General features: G+C 44.5%; 2 protein-coding genes across 6 annotated transcripts in view; both read left to right on the top strand.

Annotated features, from left to right (window-relative positions):
• Positions 1-9,185, top strand: part of HACL1 (2-hydroxyacyl-CoA lyase 1) — a 53,758-nt gene extending 44,573 nt beyond the window's left edge. For all 4 annotated transcript variants that reach the window (XR_006222157.1, XR_006222156.1, XR_006222159.1 and 1 more), the window contains 2 exons: positions 8,271-8,454; positions 9,096-9,185. The gene's annotated coding sequence lies outside the window, so the exon portion shown is untranslated. The remainder of the gene's footprint in view (positions 1-8,270; positions 8,455-9,095) is intronic.
• A 5,783-nt stretch (positions 9,186-14,968) lies between these two features.
• Positions 14,969-19,009, top strand: part of COLQ (collagen like tail subunit of asymmetric acetylcholinesterase) — a 77,358-nt gene continuing 73,317 nt past the window's right edge. For both annotated transcript variants that reach the window (XM_042998957.1, XM_007087360.3), the window contains exon 1: positions 14,969-15,729. In XM_042998957.1, coding sequence (XP_042854891.1) covers positions 15,465-15,729 — 265 coding nt within the window. In that variant the 5' untranslated portion in view covers positions 14,969-15,464. The remainder of the gene's footprint in view (positions 15,730-19,009) is intronic.

The following is a 19,009-nucleotide window of genomic DNA, read 5'->3' as shown; positions in this document are numbered from 1 at the left end:
CTGTGGCCCTCAGAAGTTTCTGGCTGCATTCTCCACACTGTCCTGGCATGTCCAGGGCTTCACAGGCCCCTCTGCCTGGACTTCTCCCTCAGACATTGTAGTGCTACCACCAGATGCCGTGTTGGATATGGCTTCTCCTCTAGGTCTACGCTATGGGGAGCCAGCCCCCCCTCTTCTGCCACGGGATTCCCAAAACCAGGCTGACCTACCCACCTACCTCCTGAGGAAGTGAATGCCACTGATCCAAGGAATGAAGGGCTGTGGGAAAACAAGAAAAAAATATGGAAGAGAAAATGGCTAAACTCTAAATAGAGTAGTATAATCTTTTAAAGAAAGCTCCATCAGTGAGGCTGTTCTGTTTTAGGTAGCTATTAATGTTGAATATCAGTATTGCTGTGATCTGAGTTTAAGGTAATGATAATGATAAGGTTTGGCTAGCCCTTAAGAGCTTTCACACACATAATTTTATTTCATCTTTACAGCAACCTTTGAAAGGAGTGATTATTGTTATTCCTATGATAAGGAAACAGGCTTAGGGAAATCAAGTGACTTCCAAAATCACATATTGTGTGGTTTTATCTTGAAGGGACAATTTTATTTTATTTTTTAATTTAATCTTTTACTTTACTTTTTTATGTTTATTTTTGAGAGAGAGAGTACCGAAGCAGGCTCTGAGGTGTCAGCAGAGAGCCCGATGTGGGGCTCGAACTCACAAACCGTGAGACCATGACCTGAACCAAACTCGGATGCTTCACCAACTGAGCCACTGAGGCGCCCCATTGAAGGGACAATTTTCAAAGAGAAAAGATTTGAAAGAGAACAAATGGAACTGTGATTTTGACATGAGGATTTCTGGAATTTTCCATTTTGATGATCTCACAAAATGCTTGGCTTAAGATTTAGGGAAAAAAATCAGTGTTACCTAAAGAACAGTGACAGAGTATGAGGAACAGCAGTGATGAAGTGATAAAGAAATAGATCGTAAAGCTTCTATTTAATTCGACATCCATTGAATCCCTACCATGTGCCATTCATTTTGCCCACCCTGTATGTGGCAAGATAGGAGCTTCTAGGTTGCTTATCTGAGAAGTCATGAGATGAAACTTCTACCCTGGAACACCTACTGGGGTCTCCACACCAACTTTGGGCTGAGATTTGACTCAATGAGATTGATAATAAAGAGGATGCAGGTGAGATGGTGTTTTTCAAGTTGCAAGAGAGTATGAGGGGAGGCTGTTTTAGGCACAGAGGAAGAATCCGGGCTCTGAGGGACAGCCACGGAAGGGGTAAATCTAGCTCCTCAGCAATGATAACACGTGGCAGCATGCTTGGCCATGTGCAATTGAGGCTGCTCCTCAAATTTCTGACAATATGGAACTAAACGGAACAGGAGATTGCTCTCATAAGAGCCAGCAGACATGGGAGAAAAAGGGCTCACCAGAGACTTTGTCTTTGGGGTCTTTGAAAATTGCTTCCCACTGGCTCTTTTAATACATCTTGATCCTTCCTGTAAACCAGGGCATAGTGAACACTTTATATTCATTATTTTTAAAAAGCCAATTATACTCATAAAACAATAAATAAAGACAGACTCCATTTTATTTTTATTTTTTAAATGTTTATGTACTTTTGAAGGAGAGAGAGGGCATGAGTGGGTGAGGGGCAGGGAGAGAGGGGGGACACAGAGTCCAAAGCAGGCTCCAGGCTCTGAGCTGTCAGACCAAGGTGGGGCTCAAACTCACAAGCCTTGAGGTCATGATCTGAGCTGAAGTCAGACACTTAACTGACTGAGTCACCCAGGTGCCCCAAGCCATACTCCATTTTAAATACAAATAGACCACTATGGCTGGAGAGAGGTCACCAACAAAAACAATGGTGGTATATATGGCCGATGTCAGATGTCAGAGAAATGACTGCCTGTGTTCTCTTCTGGAATTTTTATGGTTTCAGGTCTCATGTTTAGGTCTTTAATCCATTTGAGTTCATTTTTGTGTATGGTGTTAGAAGGCAGTTCAGCTTCATTCTTTTGCATGTAACTGTCCAGTTTTCCCAGAACCGTTTGTTGACGAGACTGTTTTTCCCCCAATGTGTATTCTTGTCTCCTTTGTCATGGACTTATTGACCATATAATTGTGGATTATATGTTCCTGTTCCATTGATCTGTGTGTCTGTTTTTGTGCCAGTACCATATAGTTTTGATTACTACAGCTTTGTAGTACATCTTGAAATCTGGAATTGTGATACCTCCAGTTTTGTTCTTTCTCAAGATTGCTTTGGTTATTCAGGGTCTTTGGTGGTACCATACAAATTTTAGTATTGTTTGTTATAGTTTTGTGAAAAAATGCTGTTGGTATTTTGAGAGGGATTGCATTGAATCTGTAGATTGCCCTGGGGATAGTGTGGCCATTTAAAAAATATTAATTCTTCCAGTCTATAAGCATGGAGTATCTTTCCATTTGTGTCATCTCCAATTTCTTTCATCAGTGTTGTATAGTCTTCAGAGTACACGTTTTTCACCTTTTTGGTTAAGTTTATTCCCAGGTATTTTATTCTTTTTGGTGCAATTGGAAATGGAGTGGTGGGGAGCCTGGGTGTCTCAGTCGGTTAAGCATCGACTCTTGATTTAGGCTCAAGTCATGATCTCCCAGTTCATGAGATTGAGCCCCATGTTGGGCTATGTGCTGACAGTGCAAAGCCTACTTGGGATTCTCTCTCTCTCTCTCTCTCTCTGTCTCTCAAAAAAAAAAAATTAAAAAATAAAATGATTAAAAAAAGTAAATGGAGGATTCTTAACTTCTCTTTCTGCTATTTCATTATTACTGTATAGAAACGCTACTGATTTCTGGGAATATATTGTAGTTTTCTTTTTCTTTTCTCTCTAAATGTGTTTATGGTTGTATACCGGGACTAACAAGTTTGATCTATTTGAATATAAACCATGTCAGCTTTCTTTGACAGTGTGACTCAGCTTAGGCTAATAGGTTTGAGGATGATCCAGAGAAAAGTAGAACAAATTGGCTATTTATGGAGCCAACTACTAATATAAATGGAAATGCATTTAGCACATGTTCTTTCCAAGAATCTCCCAGACTGACTGAAATAGGGCAGGAATAAAAATGGAAAATTACTTTAGAAGGTCATTTGCATATTGGATGCTACCGCTTACCAGTTGCCTTGGGTTTGTGGAGTTCCTAATTCAAGAACCATTCAGTTTTAAAAATGCAATTCAAACTGATACATAAAGGGGGAATTGTAGAAGAAATTTGGAGTCTATATGAAAGACAAAAAAAAGTAATGAGCTATATATTTAAATTGGCTTCAATTCAAAGTATGTCTTTGAATTTGCAAACCACAGGCCTCTTCCAGAGAATTTCTTCACCAATAAAGTGAAATATAGTTACAACTGTAATCTGGAAATAAGGTTATACACGCTTTTAGGGTGAATACAATGGTAAAGGGAGGGGAGGAACATAGAAGATGAGACCAGAAGAACACTGCTACAAAGTAGAATTCTCTAGGGCAGTTATAAATTTGTCCAGAATTCCCCATGGAAACAAATGGTCATCTGGATAATTATGCCCCAATAATTCAATCACTGTGGATACACTCCTTTTGCTAACTGAACCCTTGGACTAGTGGTTCTTAAAGTAGACCAGCAGCAACAGCACCTTGAAATCTAAGAAATGTAAACCCCCACCCAGCTTCGAAGACATTCTGAGTCAGAAACAGAAATCTGTGTTTTGACGAACCCTCTGGGTGATCTGGAGCATGCTAAGTCTGGTGCATGCCAAATCTACTTACTCCACATTCATAGGTTTTTAGTTTTAGGCATCTAAGAGAGAAAACTTGGCCCATTTTTTTTTTTTTTTCCTGTCCAGATCTGTGAGATTTTCTAGCCTCCAGATCTGTGAGAAAACACATTTGTTTGCTGAAGCTACCCAATCTGTGGTGTTCTGTTAGGGCAGCCCTAGCAAACAAATACACTGGGTTCATGCATTTTTCAGGCAGTGTGTGGAGAATCCCAGACTGTAGTTGATGGTATGTCAGCATCTTCCTCTCTGAAGTCTATTTTTTAGGGGTTGATGACATTTATTTCCTGAAGCTAGAGCTGGGCTGAGCTGGTTCTTTTGTCGCGGGCCAGGTGGTATCACTGACATGGGAAGAGTCTGGCACATCATAGAGAGAGCCTGGGGGAGGCAGGTGGGAGCCAAGGCCCTCACAAAGGCACCAATTCAGAGAGGGACCTCTGGAACCTCACATTTAAAGACCAGCCTAGGGGCACCTGGGTGGCTCAGTCGGTTAAGTGTCCGACTTCAGCTCAGGTCACGATCTCACGGTCCATGAGTTCGAGCCCCGCGTCGGGCTCTGTGCTAACAGCTCAGAGCCTGGAGCCTGCTTCCGATTCTATGTCTCCCTCTCTCTCTGACCCACCCCCGTTCATGCTCTGTCTCTCTCTGTTTCAAAAATAAATAAACTTAAAAAAAAAAAAATTAAAGACCAGCCTATGCGCAAGTTGCCTTACATGTGTCATTTCACTTAAAGCTGACTCCTCTGCAGCTGCAAACTCATGATTCCCTTGGCAATAGAAAAGTCTGTTCTGAAACATCACAACGGAATTCTTGATCCAGTATGAATCACTCTTTTTTTTTTTTTAAATGTTTTTTAATTTATGTTTTTTGAGAGAGAGAGAAAGAGAGCACAAGCAGGGAGAGGCAAAAGGAGGGGGACAGAGGATCCAACGTGGGCTCTGTGCTAACAGCAGCTGGATGTGGGGCTCGAACTCATGAACCATGAGATCATGACCTGAGCCAAAGTAGGATGCTCAACATAGGTGCCCCGGTGTGAATTACTCTTAAGGTTTTGGATATACTGCAGTGTAGTTTATCTGTCTTGTGTATACCATCCAAACCATTTCATTAACCGATTTGACACTTGGAAGGCCTGCTGTGTATCTGAGTTGACACTTAGGGGAATAAAGGGATCAAGCAGTCATGAGCCTTGTGCTCAAGTGATTAACAACTTACTCAGAAATAAAATACAGCTAAGTCGCATATTATAAGGTTGAACACACAGACTAGATCTATACTCGTATTTGCATATATACATACCCACATAAGTATTCTTATTTCTGAGTAGTTTAGACTGCTCCTATTATGTGGCAGCATTGTGTAAGGCAGTTTAGAAGGCTATATCAAATCCATACTGTTAAAGAGGAGACCTCTCTCCCCATACTTCCACTCTGGGCCATCCCCTTCTAAATTTATGTCTCCATGTTTTTTAGAAGGAAAGGAGTTATCGGTCTGGTTGGTCAGAACCCAGGACATGGATTGGGCCATTTTGCCCATGGGCGGCGTCACTCCACCTTAAAGATCAGCTTTGTGGGAGAGCCACCTGTCCTTCTGGACATGGGGTCAGGAGGCTTCCTAGGGGCTGCTCACCCAGGTGTGGCCTCTGTTGCACCTTCTTCATTCTTGTTCCTGTGGCGGCGGCAGGGCGGGGGGGGGGGGGGGGGTGGCGGGTGGAGGAGGGAAAGCAGAAGCTCAAAGAAGGGCTGGCCATCACAATTCTTTGGGGGAGGAAGCAGGCCATCCTCTGTGGCTTGCAGGCCTAGCCAACACCTTCCAACTCAGCCTTTGCCAGACTCTGTCTGGGTTGTTATGACAAGTGATAAAGTGTTCCCATTTGGCTGCTGTAAGGCTTGCGTGGAGGCCCCTCCTCAGGAGTCCTGAAGGGAAAAAGCGGAATCCTGAGACGTGGGTATTTCTAGCCCAAGGAAACTCTAGGTTAATCACTTCTACTTCATAGAGATAACATCAAGGAATATTATCTTTATTGAACTCCTGAAGAGTTTCCCCACAGTGAGTGGCAGAGTCAGGATTTGAACTGGCTAATGGCTTCAAAGCCATGCTTAAACTGTGGCTGTTGACCCCACGCACACTGCCTGCAAGTGCCAAGAATGAAGATCCAAGAATGTGCTAGGGAAGTTCCTGGGGGCTGGGGGGTAGAACACATTCCTCCTGGCAAACTCTTCGTGGAGAGGAAACATTTGAACTTGAGAAAACTGGGAGCATTTGGACATGAAGGGGTGGGAGTATAGAAGAACAGGTATTCTGGAATTGACTGTCAGGCCAGGGAGAACACAAGGCAAACTGTCCCTGCTAGCAATTCCCAGCCTGAGTGGGAGCTGGAATGCACTGAGCACATATAAAATATCCCCCATCCAGTCATTGTAGAGTCATTCCCATTTGGAAGTGACCTTCTGCTATTCCAGGCTGTCAGAATCTGCCAGCATCTGTCACCTAGGCTCAGCGCATTCTGTTTCCCTCTGAGGACTCTGGACAAGAGGCCCTGTTGGTGGCCCCTGGAAAGGCCATGTTCATGCCCACTCTAAGCCCTGGGCCAGAGTAGTTTCCCTCACCCACCTGCCCTCTCCCTGTGGTGTCTGGGCCCGGGGCTGAATAGTACAGTGTAAAGAATCCACGCTTTGGGGCATGCAGCCAGCTTTGTGTTCTAGCTCTGCGGCCTTGGGCGGATTACCTCAATTGCCTTTATCAGCCCTGGTTTCTTCATGTGTCACATGGAGATAGTAACACCTACCTCATGGAGTTGCTGTGAGGCTTTCAAAAAATGTACAAGTACATATGTACAAGTGCAATAGATGTCTAGTGAACAGTGGCTGATGTTGGTATTTCCATCCCATAAGGTCAGAATTGCCTCAGACTCTTTCATGAACCCCCCCTTGAGGACTAAAGGCAAACTTTTCTCTTACCTTCCTAATTTCTTACCTTTTACTTCCCTTCATGAGGCTCTCTTGATTAATTATATCTCTCCGTTATTCTTGATTACGATGAATAATATAATAACATGGACCTTTTATTATACATGCTTCTTGTCTGTCTTGAGACTCCCACTAGAAGTTAAGTCCCTGGGGGCTAGAAATTTCTTACATTTGATTCACACTGAATCCCCAACTCCTAGATCTTTGCCTGGAGCACAGTAGGAACTGGGTAAATATTTGTTGAATGAATGAATGAGTCCTCTGACCTCTCTCTTACCTTCCCGAATCATTCTTTCTCTGTTTCCATCTTCTCCAGTTTAGCCTTTTGCCTCCACTTCCTGGGGACATGCATGTGTTTGTGAAACATCACAGTTATATTGGGTAACTCTGTATATAAGGAAACAGGTAATCACATAATCCATGATAACTCGATGGAAAATTTTTTCTCTCTAGTGCTTAAAAAAAAAAGTCACCTGTTCGTACCCAAGATTGTATAGCTATATATTTGGCCTTGCAGGCCACCCTTTCTCTGTGGGCTGAGTATTTTTAAAGCACTTTAAGACTAAGGAGTGGAGTAATATGGAACGCTGTGGCTCCCAGTTTATGCAGTTTGTTCCATGATAGCCTACAGGACGGAGAACCTCCTGGTTACAGGAATTACACGGACCCCAAAGCAGCATGGACTGCAGTCCCCGTGTATGTCCTTTGTGTCATAGCGTATTGTTTCCTAAAAGTCTGTAATTCTAAAAGGCTCCTCAGCGGCTTCCGATTATTGTTTATCTTGGCCAATATCTCCCTTCCCACGATGCCATGGGAGGATGCATCATTATATGTGACACAGGCAGTGCCCTTTCCCACCCTTTACCTCAGAGCCTTGGTCAGCATCTGCCTATCGATGTGTTAGGAATGGTCCTGTTCTAGGGCCTTGCCAAACAACACAGCCACATGCCATAGAAAGGTATGATTGCTACCTCCAGCTGGACAGAGACTAGATCATTTGAAAATGATGCTTTGTCTTTACCTTGAACCAAATCAAATTGTGAGGGCAGCCCTTCCTCTGTACTCCATCTAATCTCCTAGAAGATAAGAAGAACCACTGTCTCTAAGTGGGGCTGTGCTGGATGTGATGTGATGAGGCAGTGGGGTTTAGGTAAGGGGGAGGCAGGGGAACTGGGGTGGTAATGTTCTTCCAATAAATATGTAAAAATAAAATTTTGCAATGAACACATGGTAAGTTCAAACAGTGGTTAACTAGAAACATGCATTTGGACTGGCTAGAAGAGAATGAAGTGAATTCAACTAAGTTTCTGGGGTTCACCCTAGGGGAAATCTGGGGTAAACTCACCGCCTGACCTTCAAAAGTGGGGCTAAGATCTGTTATGTTCTTTGGTGGCTTTATTCTTTTGAGTTCATACCTTTCTGTCGTCCTTGAAATAAGTAACACCAGGAAACTGGCTTTGCTTGGGAATCAGGATGTTTTCCCTCCTTACAGGTTTCAGTTCAAGAACCATCACTCCTCGGTTGTCGTAAACCATTGGGAGATCTCCTCTGAAGTCTCCAGCCCTCCCTAACTTCCTACCATAAAAGATTTCCTGTCCTCCCTACCAAGAGTGTGCTTTCGCATCTTCAGAGCTGAACGATTCTTGGACTCACAGCATTTCTAGGTCCAGTTCCAGGTAAAGATGAGGTTGATTGATGTTCCCTTGGAGAACAAGTCCAGGCCTGGGAGCGCTGATGACCTCTGGCTCAGTGTACCAGCACGAGGGTTCAGGTCCAGTCTTGCTGGTAATCACTCCACCTGCCAGTGACCCGATGTCTGCTGCTGTCACCAGAGCCTCCCATAAGCCTTAGTTTTCTTATCTGTAAAATAGGAATTACAAGTCTAATCTCACTGTTGTTCACTGCATGAACAACAAATGGGGGAAAATGATAAAAAAAGATTTTATAAAAAAATAAAGCCCTACATTGTAATTATTTATCTAGCACATCAGTAATGTATTTATTGTATAGAACCTAGATAAGAAGAAAAGGGGGAATCAAATAAGAATTAAATAAAAAATGGGTTTGAGAGTCAAATACTTTGAGAGGTAAGAGCAAGTAAAATGGTTTCTTTACTACAGGACGCGCCAGTGGCTTTAGTATACTTATATATATTGTAAATTTCCAAGAGGAGCATAAAGTAGACAGTGTTTCTCAATTTATGGGAACTCCTCTACCTTGTAAAAATGGAATATCTCTTACAGTGGGAGCACCTCTAGCACAGTTTGAGAAACACTGAATTGGGTAAGATTATTGTTTTTATTGTGATTGCATCCAGGTAGTTCGAGGCCAACTCAGTGCAAATCTCTTCCCTGAAAGTGAGGACAGCAAGCTCCCTGCCCTGGGATTAGAACTGCAGATTCAAGGCCTTGGTGAGTCTAATTCGTCTAATTAGACTTACTTGTTCTTCTGGTTCTCTGCTGGGTCTTTCTGTTGCATCTCGAGGCTCCATGGGTTCTGGCTCTGATTTCAGCTTGAGTTGTCAGAGGACAGGGAGCTGTGAGGAGGGACTTTCCCTGGGCCTCTCAGTTGCCCTGTCTTATCTCTCTCCTGCTGGTGCAGCTGCCAGCAGGAGGTGGCCAGGGCCTTAGCATAACTGAATCATCGTTAATTCCAGGCCAGAACATGCTCAGAGATCTGTTCTCTGGCAGGACCAATCAAAATGTTCTATCTGTTCCTCTCAGCACGTCGGCAGGGACTTGTTGGATCTCATACATGGAGAAAAGACACCTTTTATTCCCCCCCTTCCTTCCTTCCTTACTCCTAAGATTGCCAAGACTCTAATTCTGCTAAAAAATATATCTTTTAAGTTACAAATTAAGTTACACTCATTGCAAAAATTTCCAATACAAATATGTATAAGAGTAAAGAGGGAATTTCCCTCCATCTCTTATCCTACATACTGCCATCCCCAAGTGTGAAATGTGTATTATTTTAGATCTTTCTCTCTGCACATATACATAATTGATAAATAGATTTGCTTGTTTGTTCAGATGTTTGGTCAGATGCACTGCACCTTTGCAGTTTTAGTCAGTAATATTCTCTGGACAGCCTTCCATGTCCATGCATAAATGTAAACTATCTTTGCCTCATTTTTTTAAAGTCAAGCTTATTGCAGGAAAATTCACATAAAACTCACCCTTTTTAAGAGTACGGTTTGACGTGTTTTGACAAAGGAGGCAAACAACCACTCCAGTCAAGATAAAGAACATCCCCCATCACCACCAAAAGTTCCCTTTGTAGCTGATTCTCACGACCATTAACTCTTGGTCACCACTGATCTGTTCTCCATCCGGTAGTGTTGCCTTTTCCAGAATGCCTTATAGATGGAGTTATGCAGTATGTAGCCTTTTGTGGTGTTGGCTTTAGCATAATGCATTTGAGATTCATCCCGATGACTTGTTTCTGCCGTGTAGTATTGTATTATACACAACTGGTTACACCAGTAGATGGCCATTTGGGTTGTTTCTAGTTTTTCATTATTACAAAGAAAGTAGTTATGAACATTCACGTACAAGTCTTTGGGTGGATATACGGTTTCATTTCTATGAGTAGAATTGTTGTGTGGTAGAGTAAGTGCATATTTAACTTTAAAGGAAACTGCCAAACTGTTTTCCCAAGCGGTTGCACCATTCTGCATTCCCAGTAGCAATGTGTGAGAGTTCCAGCAGCTCCACATCCTTACTAACACTTGGAAATGTCTGTCTTTTTAAACTTAGCCATTCTAGTAGTATGTAGTGGCGTTTCATTAAGGTTTTAGTTTACATTTCTCTAATGACTAATGATGTTGAATATCTTTTCATGTGCTCATTTGCCATTCACGTATCTCCTTTGGTGAAGTATCTATTTACACCTTTTGCCCTTTTCTTTTAATTGGCTTGCTTTATTATTTTTGACTTGTAAAGTTCTTTAGATATTCTGAATATGCATCCTTTATCATATATGTGTTTTGCAAATATTTACTTATCGTCTTTGGCTTGTCTTTTCTTTTTTAGAGAGGTTTTTTTTTTTAATGTTTATTTATTTTTGAGAGAGAGAGAGAGAGAAACAGAGTGCAAGCAGGGGAGGGGCAGAGAGAGAGGGAGACAAAGAATCTGAAGCAGGCTCTAGGCTCTGAGCTGTCAGCACAGAACTCAGCGTGGGGCTCAAACCCACGAACTGCAAGATCATGACCTGAGCAGAAATCAGACATTCAGTCAACTGAGCCACCCAGGCGCCCTGCCCTGCCTTTTCTTTTCTTCTTCATTGTTTGTTTATTTTTGAGAGAGGGAGAGAGAGCACGTTTATGAGTGGGGCATGGGAAGAGAGGATCTGAAGCAGGCTCTGTGCTGACAGCAGAGAGCCCGATGCAGGGCTCAAACTCATGGACCACGAGATTATGACCTGAGCCAAAGTCAGACGCTTAACTGACTGAGCCACCCAGGTACCCAGGTGCTCATTTTGGCTTGTCATTTCAATTTAACATTGGTTTTCACAGAGCAGAAGTTTAAAATTTTTGATCAAGTCCAGTTTAACATTTTTCTTAAATGCTTCATGCATTTTATGTCCTAATATTTAAAACACTTTTTTTCTTTTATTTATTTATTTATTTATTTATTTTTATTTTTTTTATTTTTTAATATATGAAATTTACTGTCAAATTGGTTTCCATACAACACCCAGTGCTCATCCCAAAAGGTGCCCTCCTCAATAACCATCACCCACCCTGCCCTCCCTCCCACCCCCCATCAACCCTCAGTTTGTTCTCAAAAACACTTTTTTTCATAGAACCCAAGGGTCAAATGGTGATTACCAGGGGCTGGAGAAGATGGGGGAAATGGAGAGACATTGGTCAGAGGGTACAAAGTTTCAGTTATATAGGATGAATAATAACATATAGCATGGGGGTTACGGTTACCAATACTGTTTTGGTGCAGTGGAAATTTCTAAGAGAGTAGTTTTTAAGTGTTTTCACTAGAAAAAAGGTAACTATATGAGTTGACAGATATGTTCATTGTCTTGACTGCAGTAATCATTTCACAAAATATATGTGTACCAAAACATGCCGTATATCTTAAATATATGCCATTTTTATTTAAGAAAAAAATTTTAATTTGAAGAGAAATCTTTGCCTAGCCCAAGGTCACTAAGATTTTCTTGTGTTTTCTTCTAGAAGTTTAATGATTTTCTCTCTTAAGTCTATGATCCATTTTGAGATAATTTTTATGTATGGGGTAAAGTAAGAGTTAAGAATAATTTTTGTTTGTTCTGCATATGGAAGACTGATTTTTCTTACCATTTCTTCCCAAATATTGCTGATTTTTCCAGCAATATTTGATGCAAAGACTACTTTCTTCTTTGTAATGACTGTATAATGTTTCACTGAAGAGAAGTCCTATGATTTATTCAACCAATCTCATATTCATTGAAAGTTAGGCTGTTTCAGACCTGAGGCTGTAACGAACATCCTTGCACCTCAACCCCTGGGCAGTTGAATGAGTATTTCTGTGGAATACTGAATCAAACGACACATGTGTATGTCATGTGTTGATGAGTACCATCAGATTGCCTATCTGTATACCATACATTCCTACCTACGAGGCCTGTGAGAGAAAGCTCTAGCTTTGACTGGCTTTGTTGGTATAAGCCTTTCACAAATCTCAAATAATTTCCTTCTAGGTAATCTAATAGCCTGTGTTATTAGATTCTGAAAGATTGAGAGCCCTTCCAGGAGAGTTTGAAGAAAGATAACTTCTCAGTCAGTTAGGGTAACCCTATAAGAAATAGACTCATAAAATACACAGTACATGGGAAATGGAAATTTACAAAGAGCTGTTTCATAACTATTGGGGCTTATAAATACCTCTGTGCTGGGGCCTCCCCAGAGGGTAGAGGTGACTCGCCCCCCAGTGGCCTGAATGTGTATATGCAGCCTCTCCTATGCAGGCTCTAATTCTGCGTGGCTGGCTGTCCACATTCCCTCTCACTTTCTCCCCATACTTACCAAAGTCCTTTCTTGTACCAGGCCTGGGCCAGCCAGCTACTGTCTGTGCAAAGGCACAAAGGGGTGCTGGGTAATGCAGTTTGTTTAGTGTGGCTGGAGCATAAAACTATGCCATTTTCTTTCTTTTCTTTTCTTTTCTTTTCTTTTCTTTTCTTTTCTTTTCATCCTGTGGTGGTGTGATTTGATCAAATTAACTGACATTGTTGAGGATTAGGTGGCAAGGACTGTCCTGGGGTACACAGAGCTATGGGACCGTCCTCTATCTCTGGAGACATTAACACAAGTTAAATAGCAATGCAAGGTGGTTTAGAAGCAGCTCAAAAACAATAGCAGGCGTTGCAGGCATGACATATTGACCCACTTTATGCCAACAGCAGTGGTGAGAACTGTGTGCTGAGAGAAGGAAGAAATCACTCTTGCTTCACAGGAGGGATCTGAGCTAGATGGTGAAAGTTCAGATTCTGGCAGCAGGTTACTCAAGAGTTACCTTCTTCCCAGGTAGCACGTTCTCCAAAGACCGCTGCTGGGACTATAGGTTTCAAAAGTTAACAAGAACAAGTCTGAGAATTTCCTAGTGGGGTTTAGCCAACAATCACAGATCCTTCTGTTAAATAGTTTGGGAATAGCTAAATGGGGGTACCATGAAGCTGTCCTGTTAAAAATTTTTAAGTTTGGGTCACCTGGGTGGCTCAGTCAATTAAGCGTCCGACTTCGGCTGAGGTCATGATCTCAGGGTTCATAAGTTTGAGCCCCATTTTGGGCTCTGTGCTGACAGCTCAGAGCCTGGAGCCTGCTTCAGATTCTGTGTCTCCCTCTCTCTGCCCCATCCCTGCTCGTACTCTGTCTCTCTCTGTCTCTCTCAAATATAAAATAAAACATAAAAAATAAAATAAAAAAATTTTAAGTTTATTTATTTATTTTGAGAGAGAGAGAGAGCATGTGCACAAGTTGGGAAGGGGCAGAGAGAATCCCAAGCAGGCTCTGCATCACCAGCTCAGAGCCTGACGTGGGGCTTGAACCCACAAACTATGAGATCATGACGTGAGCTGAAATTACCTGACTTAACTGACTGAGCCACCCAGGCACCCCGTCCTGTTAATTTTGAATATAACCTAAGTATATTCTTCAAGCTTTCAAAAGATTTCCTTATAAGCCCCTTATCAGTTACCTATGACTGTACAATAAATCATTCTAAAACAACAGCCATTTTATATGCTCATGAATCCATATTCTGGGCTGGGTTCGTTTGGGCTGTTCTTCAGCTGTGACTGCCATCGTCATCTGGTGACCCACATGGTCTGGCTTCCCTCACGTGGCTGTTGCCTCATCTGAGATGGCCAGACAGGGGCTGGCTGCTTCCCCCTCCCTGCTGCTATCCGATGGTTCAGACTCTCCTATGTGGTAGCTTTATGGGGCAGCTTCTAGAAGGCAAAGGCAGAGCTGCCGGGCCCGTTAGGGCCTTAGCCTGGAAGTGGTACAGTGTCACTTCTGCCACACTGTACTAGTCAAAGCCAATGACAAGCCCAGCCCAGTTGAATGGGGGAGGAAACAGACTCCAGCTCTTGCGGGGGAGAGTGGCTCACGTGCACAGGGACGGGACGGATTTTCAGTGGCCATCATCACCCCCAGTCCACCACAGCTCCCTGCGTTTCATTTTTGCTGTCTGCATACACAGATTTTACCTCATCTGTGATCCATCCGTGTTACCTCATTTAACCTTTCCGGCATACCTTTAAAGGGAACACCGCCTCCATTTTATGATGAGAAAACTGAGGCTCAGAGATGGCAAACACTCGGCTGCTGTCACAGCAGAGCTGGGAGGCGGACGAGACTGGTGCGAAAGCCGGGGAGCCTTGCCTTACGCTCTGCCTCCCCCAGAGATGAGGAAAGGTGCTCTTCCCCAAGGACGCCCACCCCAGAGGCCAGGAATTCCCAAACCACTCCCAAACAAACTCCCATGGGGCCCCGGGAGTACGTTACGTGCATTAAAGCCAACTGGGCAACTCTGTAGATCATTATTTTAATAATCTAAGGATCTCTGTAACAGGCTTCATAAACTCATAAGGGGTATTCATTTAAGGACGCAGCACTTTTTACTTGGATTTTGCCAAAGATCAAGTCATTGATGCTCTTTCTCCAAGTGTAATTTGATAATCATTCACTTTCTGTCTTTTCACTTATTTTGCTGTGGATGAGATAGAAGGGTGCTGCTTCTGCAGGGAGAACAAACACTTTCTCCTGGAGAAAGCTGTTTGAGAAAATCCACCTCCCCCGTTTTATTGGGCGATTAAAGAAAAATAATCCAAGGTCAACTTTGCATTTGTCACCGAGCGGGTAAAAGTGTCACAGGCTGACAGCAGAGGGATTTGTGTCTGTGGAAATTCAGTGATTCTGTGGTGCTGTTGGACACCACGTTCCGAGCAGGCAGCTGCTGGGGGGTAATTGGGGATGTGACTGCCTTTGAGGACTGCTTCTAGTGAACGTTTGAGACTCAACTGCCTTTTCACCGCCTCTTCAGTAGCCACTCACCTCAGTCTCCAAAACAGAAGTTCTGACATAGTATTTTAATGTGGGCATTTGATTCAGTGCGGGAGATAAATATAACCCTGTGTAGTACGGAGAAGGTTTAATGGGAAATGGTTGGCATTCTTTCTTGGTAAAGGCATGGGGAAAGGAGAGGGAGACAGGAGAGAGAGGGAGAGGGGGAGGGGGAGGGGGGAGAGAGAGGCGCAAACAGCAGTGAGGAAGACAAAGGCAGAGATAAGCAAGGCTTCCCGAGCAGCCTTGCCCAGAGAACTTGACACTTGCCAGACCCCAGCCAGCATGGTTGTCCTGAATCCAGTGACTTTGGGAATCTATCTGCAGCTTTTCTTCCGCTTTATCGTGTCTCAGCCTACTTTCATCAACAGCGTCCTCCCAATTTCAGCAGGTAAATGATGACCACACTTTCCTCTCTTCCATCCGTTGGGGGCAGGGTGGGGGGGAGGGTGGAAGATTATTTTGCAGCGTGTCCTGATATTTTCCCCCTTCTGCTCTCGGTGGAAGGAGGCTGGAGGGAGACAGCCACCCCAGCAGCTTCCTGTCACCCGAGCTGTCTCAGAAGCTCGCTCCGTCCTTGTTCCAAGTGGCCCCCACCCAGCTGCTCAAAGCCAGAGACCCTTTTAAAAATGGTTTCTGCCTCTCCCACTTCTCCCCACTTGCTGCGTGGTTTCACTTTGGGAATCGTGGGGAGCTTAAAAGAGACACAGAGGAGAGCATGGAAGGGAGAAGTGAGCCCCAGACATTTCTGTGAACACATCCCCAACCCCTACTGAAGGGGGCTTGACTCAAGGGGGATGTCGTGGAGCAAATACGCCTCCGCTGAGCTCTTCCCTTTCTGTCCCAGCAGGGAAAAGGGGAATCCAGTGATTCGCCCATGGGCAGGGACCCTTGCAGCCTCAGGACTAGGTCTCCCATTTTTCCAGCCCTGGCTGCTTTCCTGTTGTGCCTTCTTCCCGCGGTGAGACTTCTGCCCAAATAGGGCAGCTGGAGGTCGTGGGAGATGGGAGATTTCTGAGGGGATGTGGAGGGTTCCAGAGTGCCCCTGGCCTGGCCTAGAGTGGACTGTGTCTGTCAGAGGTAGGGCTGGGTGATTTGGGGAGAGGGCTTTTTAAGCTGACCTGCCAAACTTCTCTGAGGGCAGCAGGCACCAGATTGCCCTCGTCCTGTCTGACCCAGAGCAGGGGAAGTATTGTGTTACTGGCATGGCCTATTTAAACCTTTCTGAGGAAACTCAAATGTTTCCGGAGGGCTTGAGGGAGCCAGGCAGACCCCCCAGTTTTGCTGCCTGTCCCGTTATAGCCCCCCTCAATTCACCTCAGCCACCCCTGGCTTCCCCCCTCTCCCCCAGCAGAGGCGGTTTCAGTCATGCCCTCCAACTTGAATCTCACAAATACTTTCATGCAGGCAGACATTTCATTCTCACTGCCTTTGCTGAAAACACAGGCTCTCAGAGAGGACATGTCTCAGAATCCAGACCCCAGCCCCTCTCTGTTCATAAAATCAGTTCAGCAACGTGTTGTGCGGCGAGGCCTGCCCGCATCTGTGGGCCCTGAGGGAAGGGCTCGGAGAAGGGCACAGGGTAATTATGAAAATGGGAGAAGCTGAAGGAGAGGACAGGGGAACTTGTTGGGAGGTGAAGAGTAGGGAGGGTAGGAAAGGTGGGTGGTTGTGTCACCACGCCTGTATGACAATATGCCCCCACAAATTCCAGCTGGGAGCGCCGCACTTCTGGGAGCTGGTGGCTCATGATCCTTCTATTTAAGGGGGGGCAGCTGGATAGTTCATTCGGTCTGATCCAGTGGGTTCTTAACCTTATTTAGGTAATAGAGTCCTTTGAGAATCTGCTGAAGGCTCCAGACTTAAGGAAACTCTGGCTTCTGGTTCTAGCCCTGCCTCTGATGGGCTCTGACTTCTGGGAGACAGTCAGCATTCGACTGTAAGCATCATGTGGGCAGGGACTGTCTTGTATGTTATCATTGGTTCCCCAGGGTCAGAGCAGGCCTTGGCACATGGTAGGTGCACAATAAATATTTGATGAATGAGTGAGTGAATGGAGGAATAATAATTCTTCTCATCTGTAGATTGGGGCTTGCCTTCATTTTATATCATTTAATTCAGATAGACTCAGATGGCTACTAGGTTCTGAAAACTAGAGAGAAAAGAACCTCTGATTTTTTGTTTTTTAACTCCTTGCCCTAGAGACACTGCTGGTGCAGTGTAGACATCTTTTAGGTAGGACATTGTATAGATTGTAGCAGTCAAGGTAACAACAGGAAAAAGAAGCACTTCAGATGGTTCAGATGAAGATTTGAACGAAGGGACCACTTTCAGAGGTGTGAGTGGGGTTAAGGGAGCCAACAGGGAAAGTTGAGGAATTAGTAACTCGGGAAGTCTTTACCATGCTTTTGCTTAAAAAGGCAAGAGGAAGGGGCGCCTGGGTGGCTCAGTCGGTTGAGCGTCCGACTTCAGCTCAGGTCACAATCTCACGGTTCGTGAGTTTGAGCCCCGCGTCAGGCTCTGGGCTGATGGCTCGGAGCCTGGAGCCTGCTTCCGATTCTGTGTCTCCCTCTCTCTCTGCCCCTCCCCCATTCATGCTCTGTCTCTCTCTGTCTCAAAAATAAATAAACATTAAAAAAAAAATTTTTAAAAAAAGGCAAGAGGAAGAGGGGCACCTGGGTGGCTCAGTCAGTTGAGTGTCCACCTTCGGCTCAGGTCATGATCTCATGGTTTGTGAGTTCAAGCCCCACATAGGGCTGTCTGCTCTCAGCCTGTCAATGCAGAGCCCACTTCGGATCATCTGTCCCCTTCTCTCTGCCCCCTTCCCACCCCCCTGCTTGCGCCCTCCCCAAAATCAATAAATATTAAAAAGAAAAGAAAAGAAAAAGGAAAGGCAAGAGGAAGAAATAGGGAAATTGATCCTAAGAAGATTTGGAACCTTGGAGGAGGGGCCATTGAACAGGAGCTATGACCACAGAAGGACCCAAAGCAGGGAGAAAATAGACAAGAAGTACCCCAACCTCTCTCTACTCCAATCTAGCTACCTCTTTTTTTTGTTATTTTATTTTATTTATTTTTGAAGGAGAGAGAGAGAGAGAGAGAGGGAGAGGGAGAGAGAGAGAGAGAGAGAGTGTGTGTGTGTGTGTGTGTGTGTGTGTGTGTGTGTGTGTGTGTGAGTGGGGGAGGGGCAGAGAGAGAGAAGGAGACACAGAATCTGAAGCAGGCTCCAGGCTCTGCGCTGTCAGCACAGAGCCTGACAACTATGAGCTGTGAAGTCATGACCTGAACCGCAGTCAGATGCTTAACTGCCTGAGCCACCCAGGTGCCTCAGCTCCTCTTGCAGTGCCTGCCATTGGCCAAACCCAGCCTGACGCGAGGGGGCAGGGGGAACCTCTGGATACAATCTATGGCAATTAGCTTCTGGGGCACAGAGTGAGAGGGAGGGGTGGGAACGTGGAATGGCTAGCTCATACATCCACTGGCACTTCCTGATGAATTTCTAATTTTTTTTGATGCTTATTTTTGAGAGAGAGAGTGAGTGGGGGAGGGGCAGAGAGAGGGGCACAGAATCGGAAGCAGGCTCCAGGCTCTGAGCTGTCAGCACAGAGCCCGACACGGGGCTCAAATCCGTGAGAGATTTGAATCATGACCTGAGCTGAAGTCAGACGCTC

Source organism: Panthera tigris, chromosome C2, assembly GCF_018350195.1.
Source record: "Panthera tigris isolate Pti1 chromosome C2, P.tigris_Pti1_mat1.1, whole genome shotgun sequence".
Taxonomy (NCBI): domain Eukaryota; kingdom Metazoa; phylum Chordata; class Mammalia; order Carnivora; family Felidae; genus Panthera; species Panthera tigris.
Note: the sequence above shows the minus strand (reverse complement) of the source record. Positions and strands in the feature narration are given on the sequence as shown.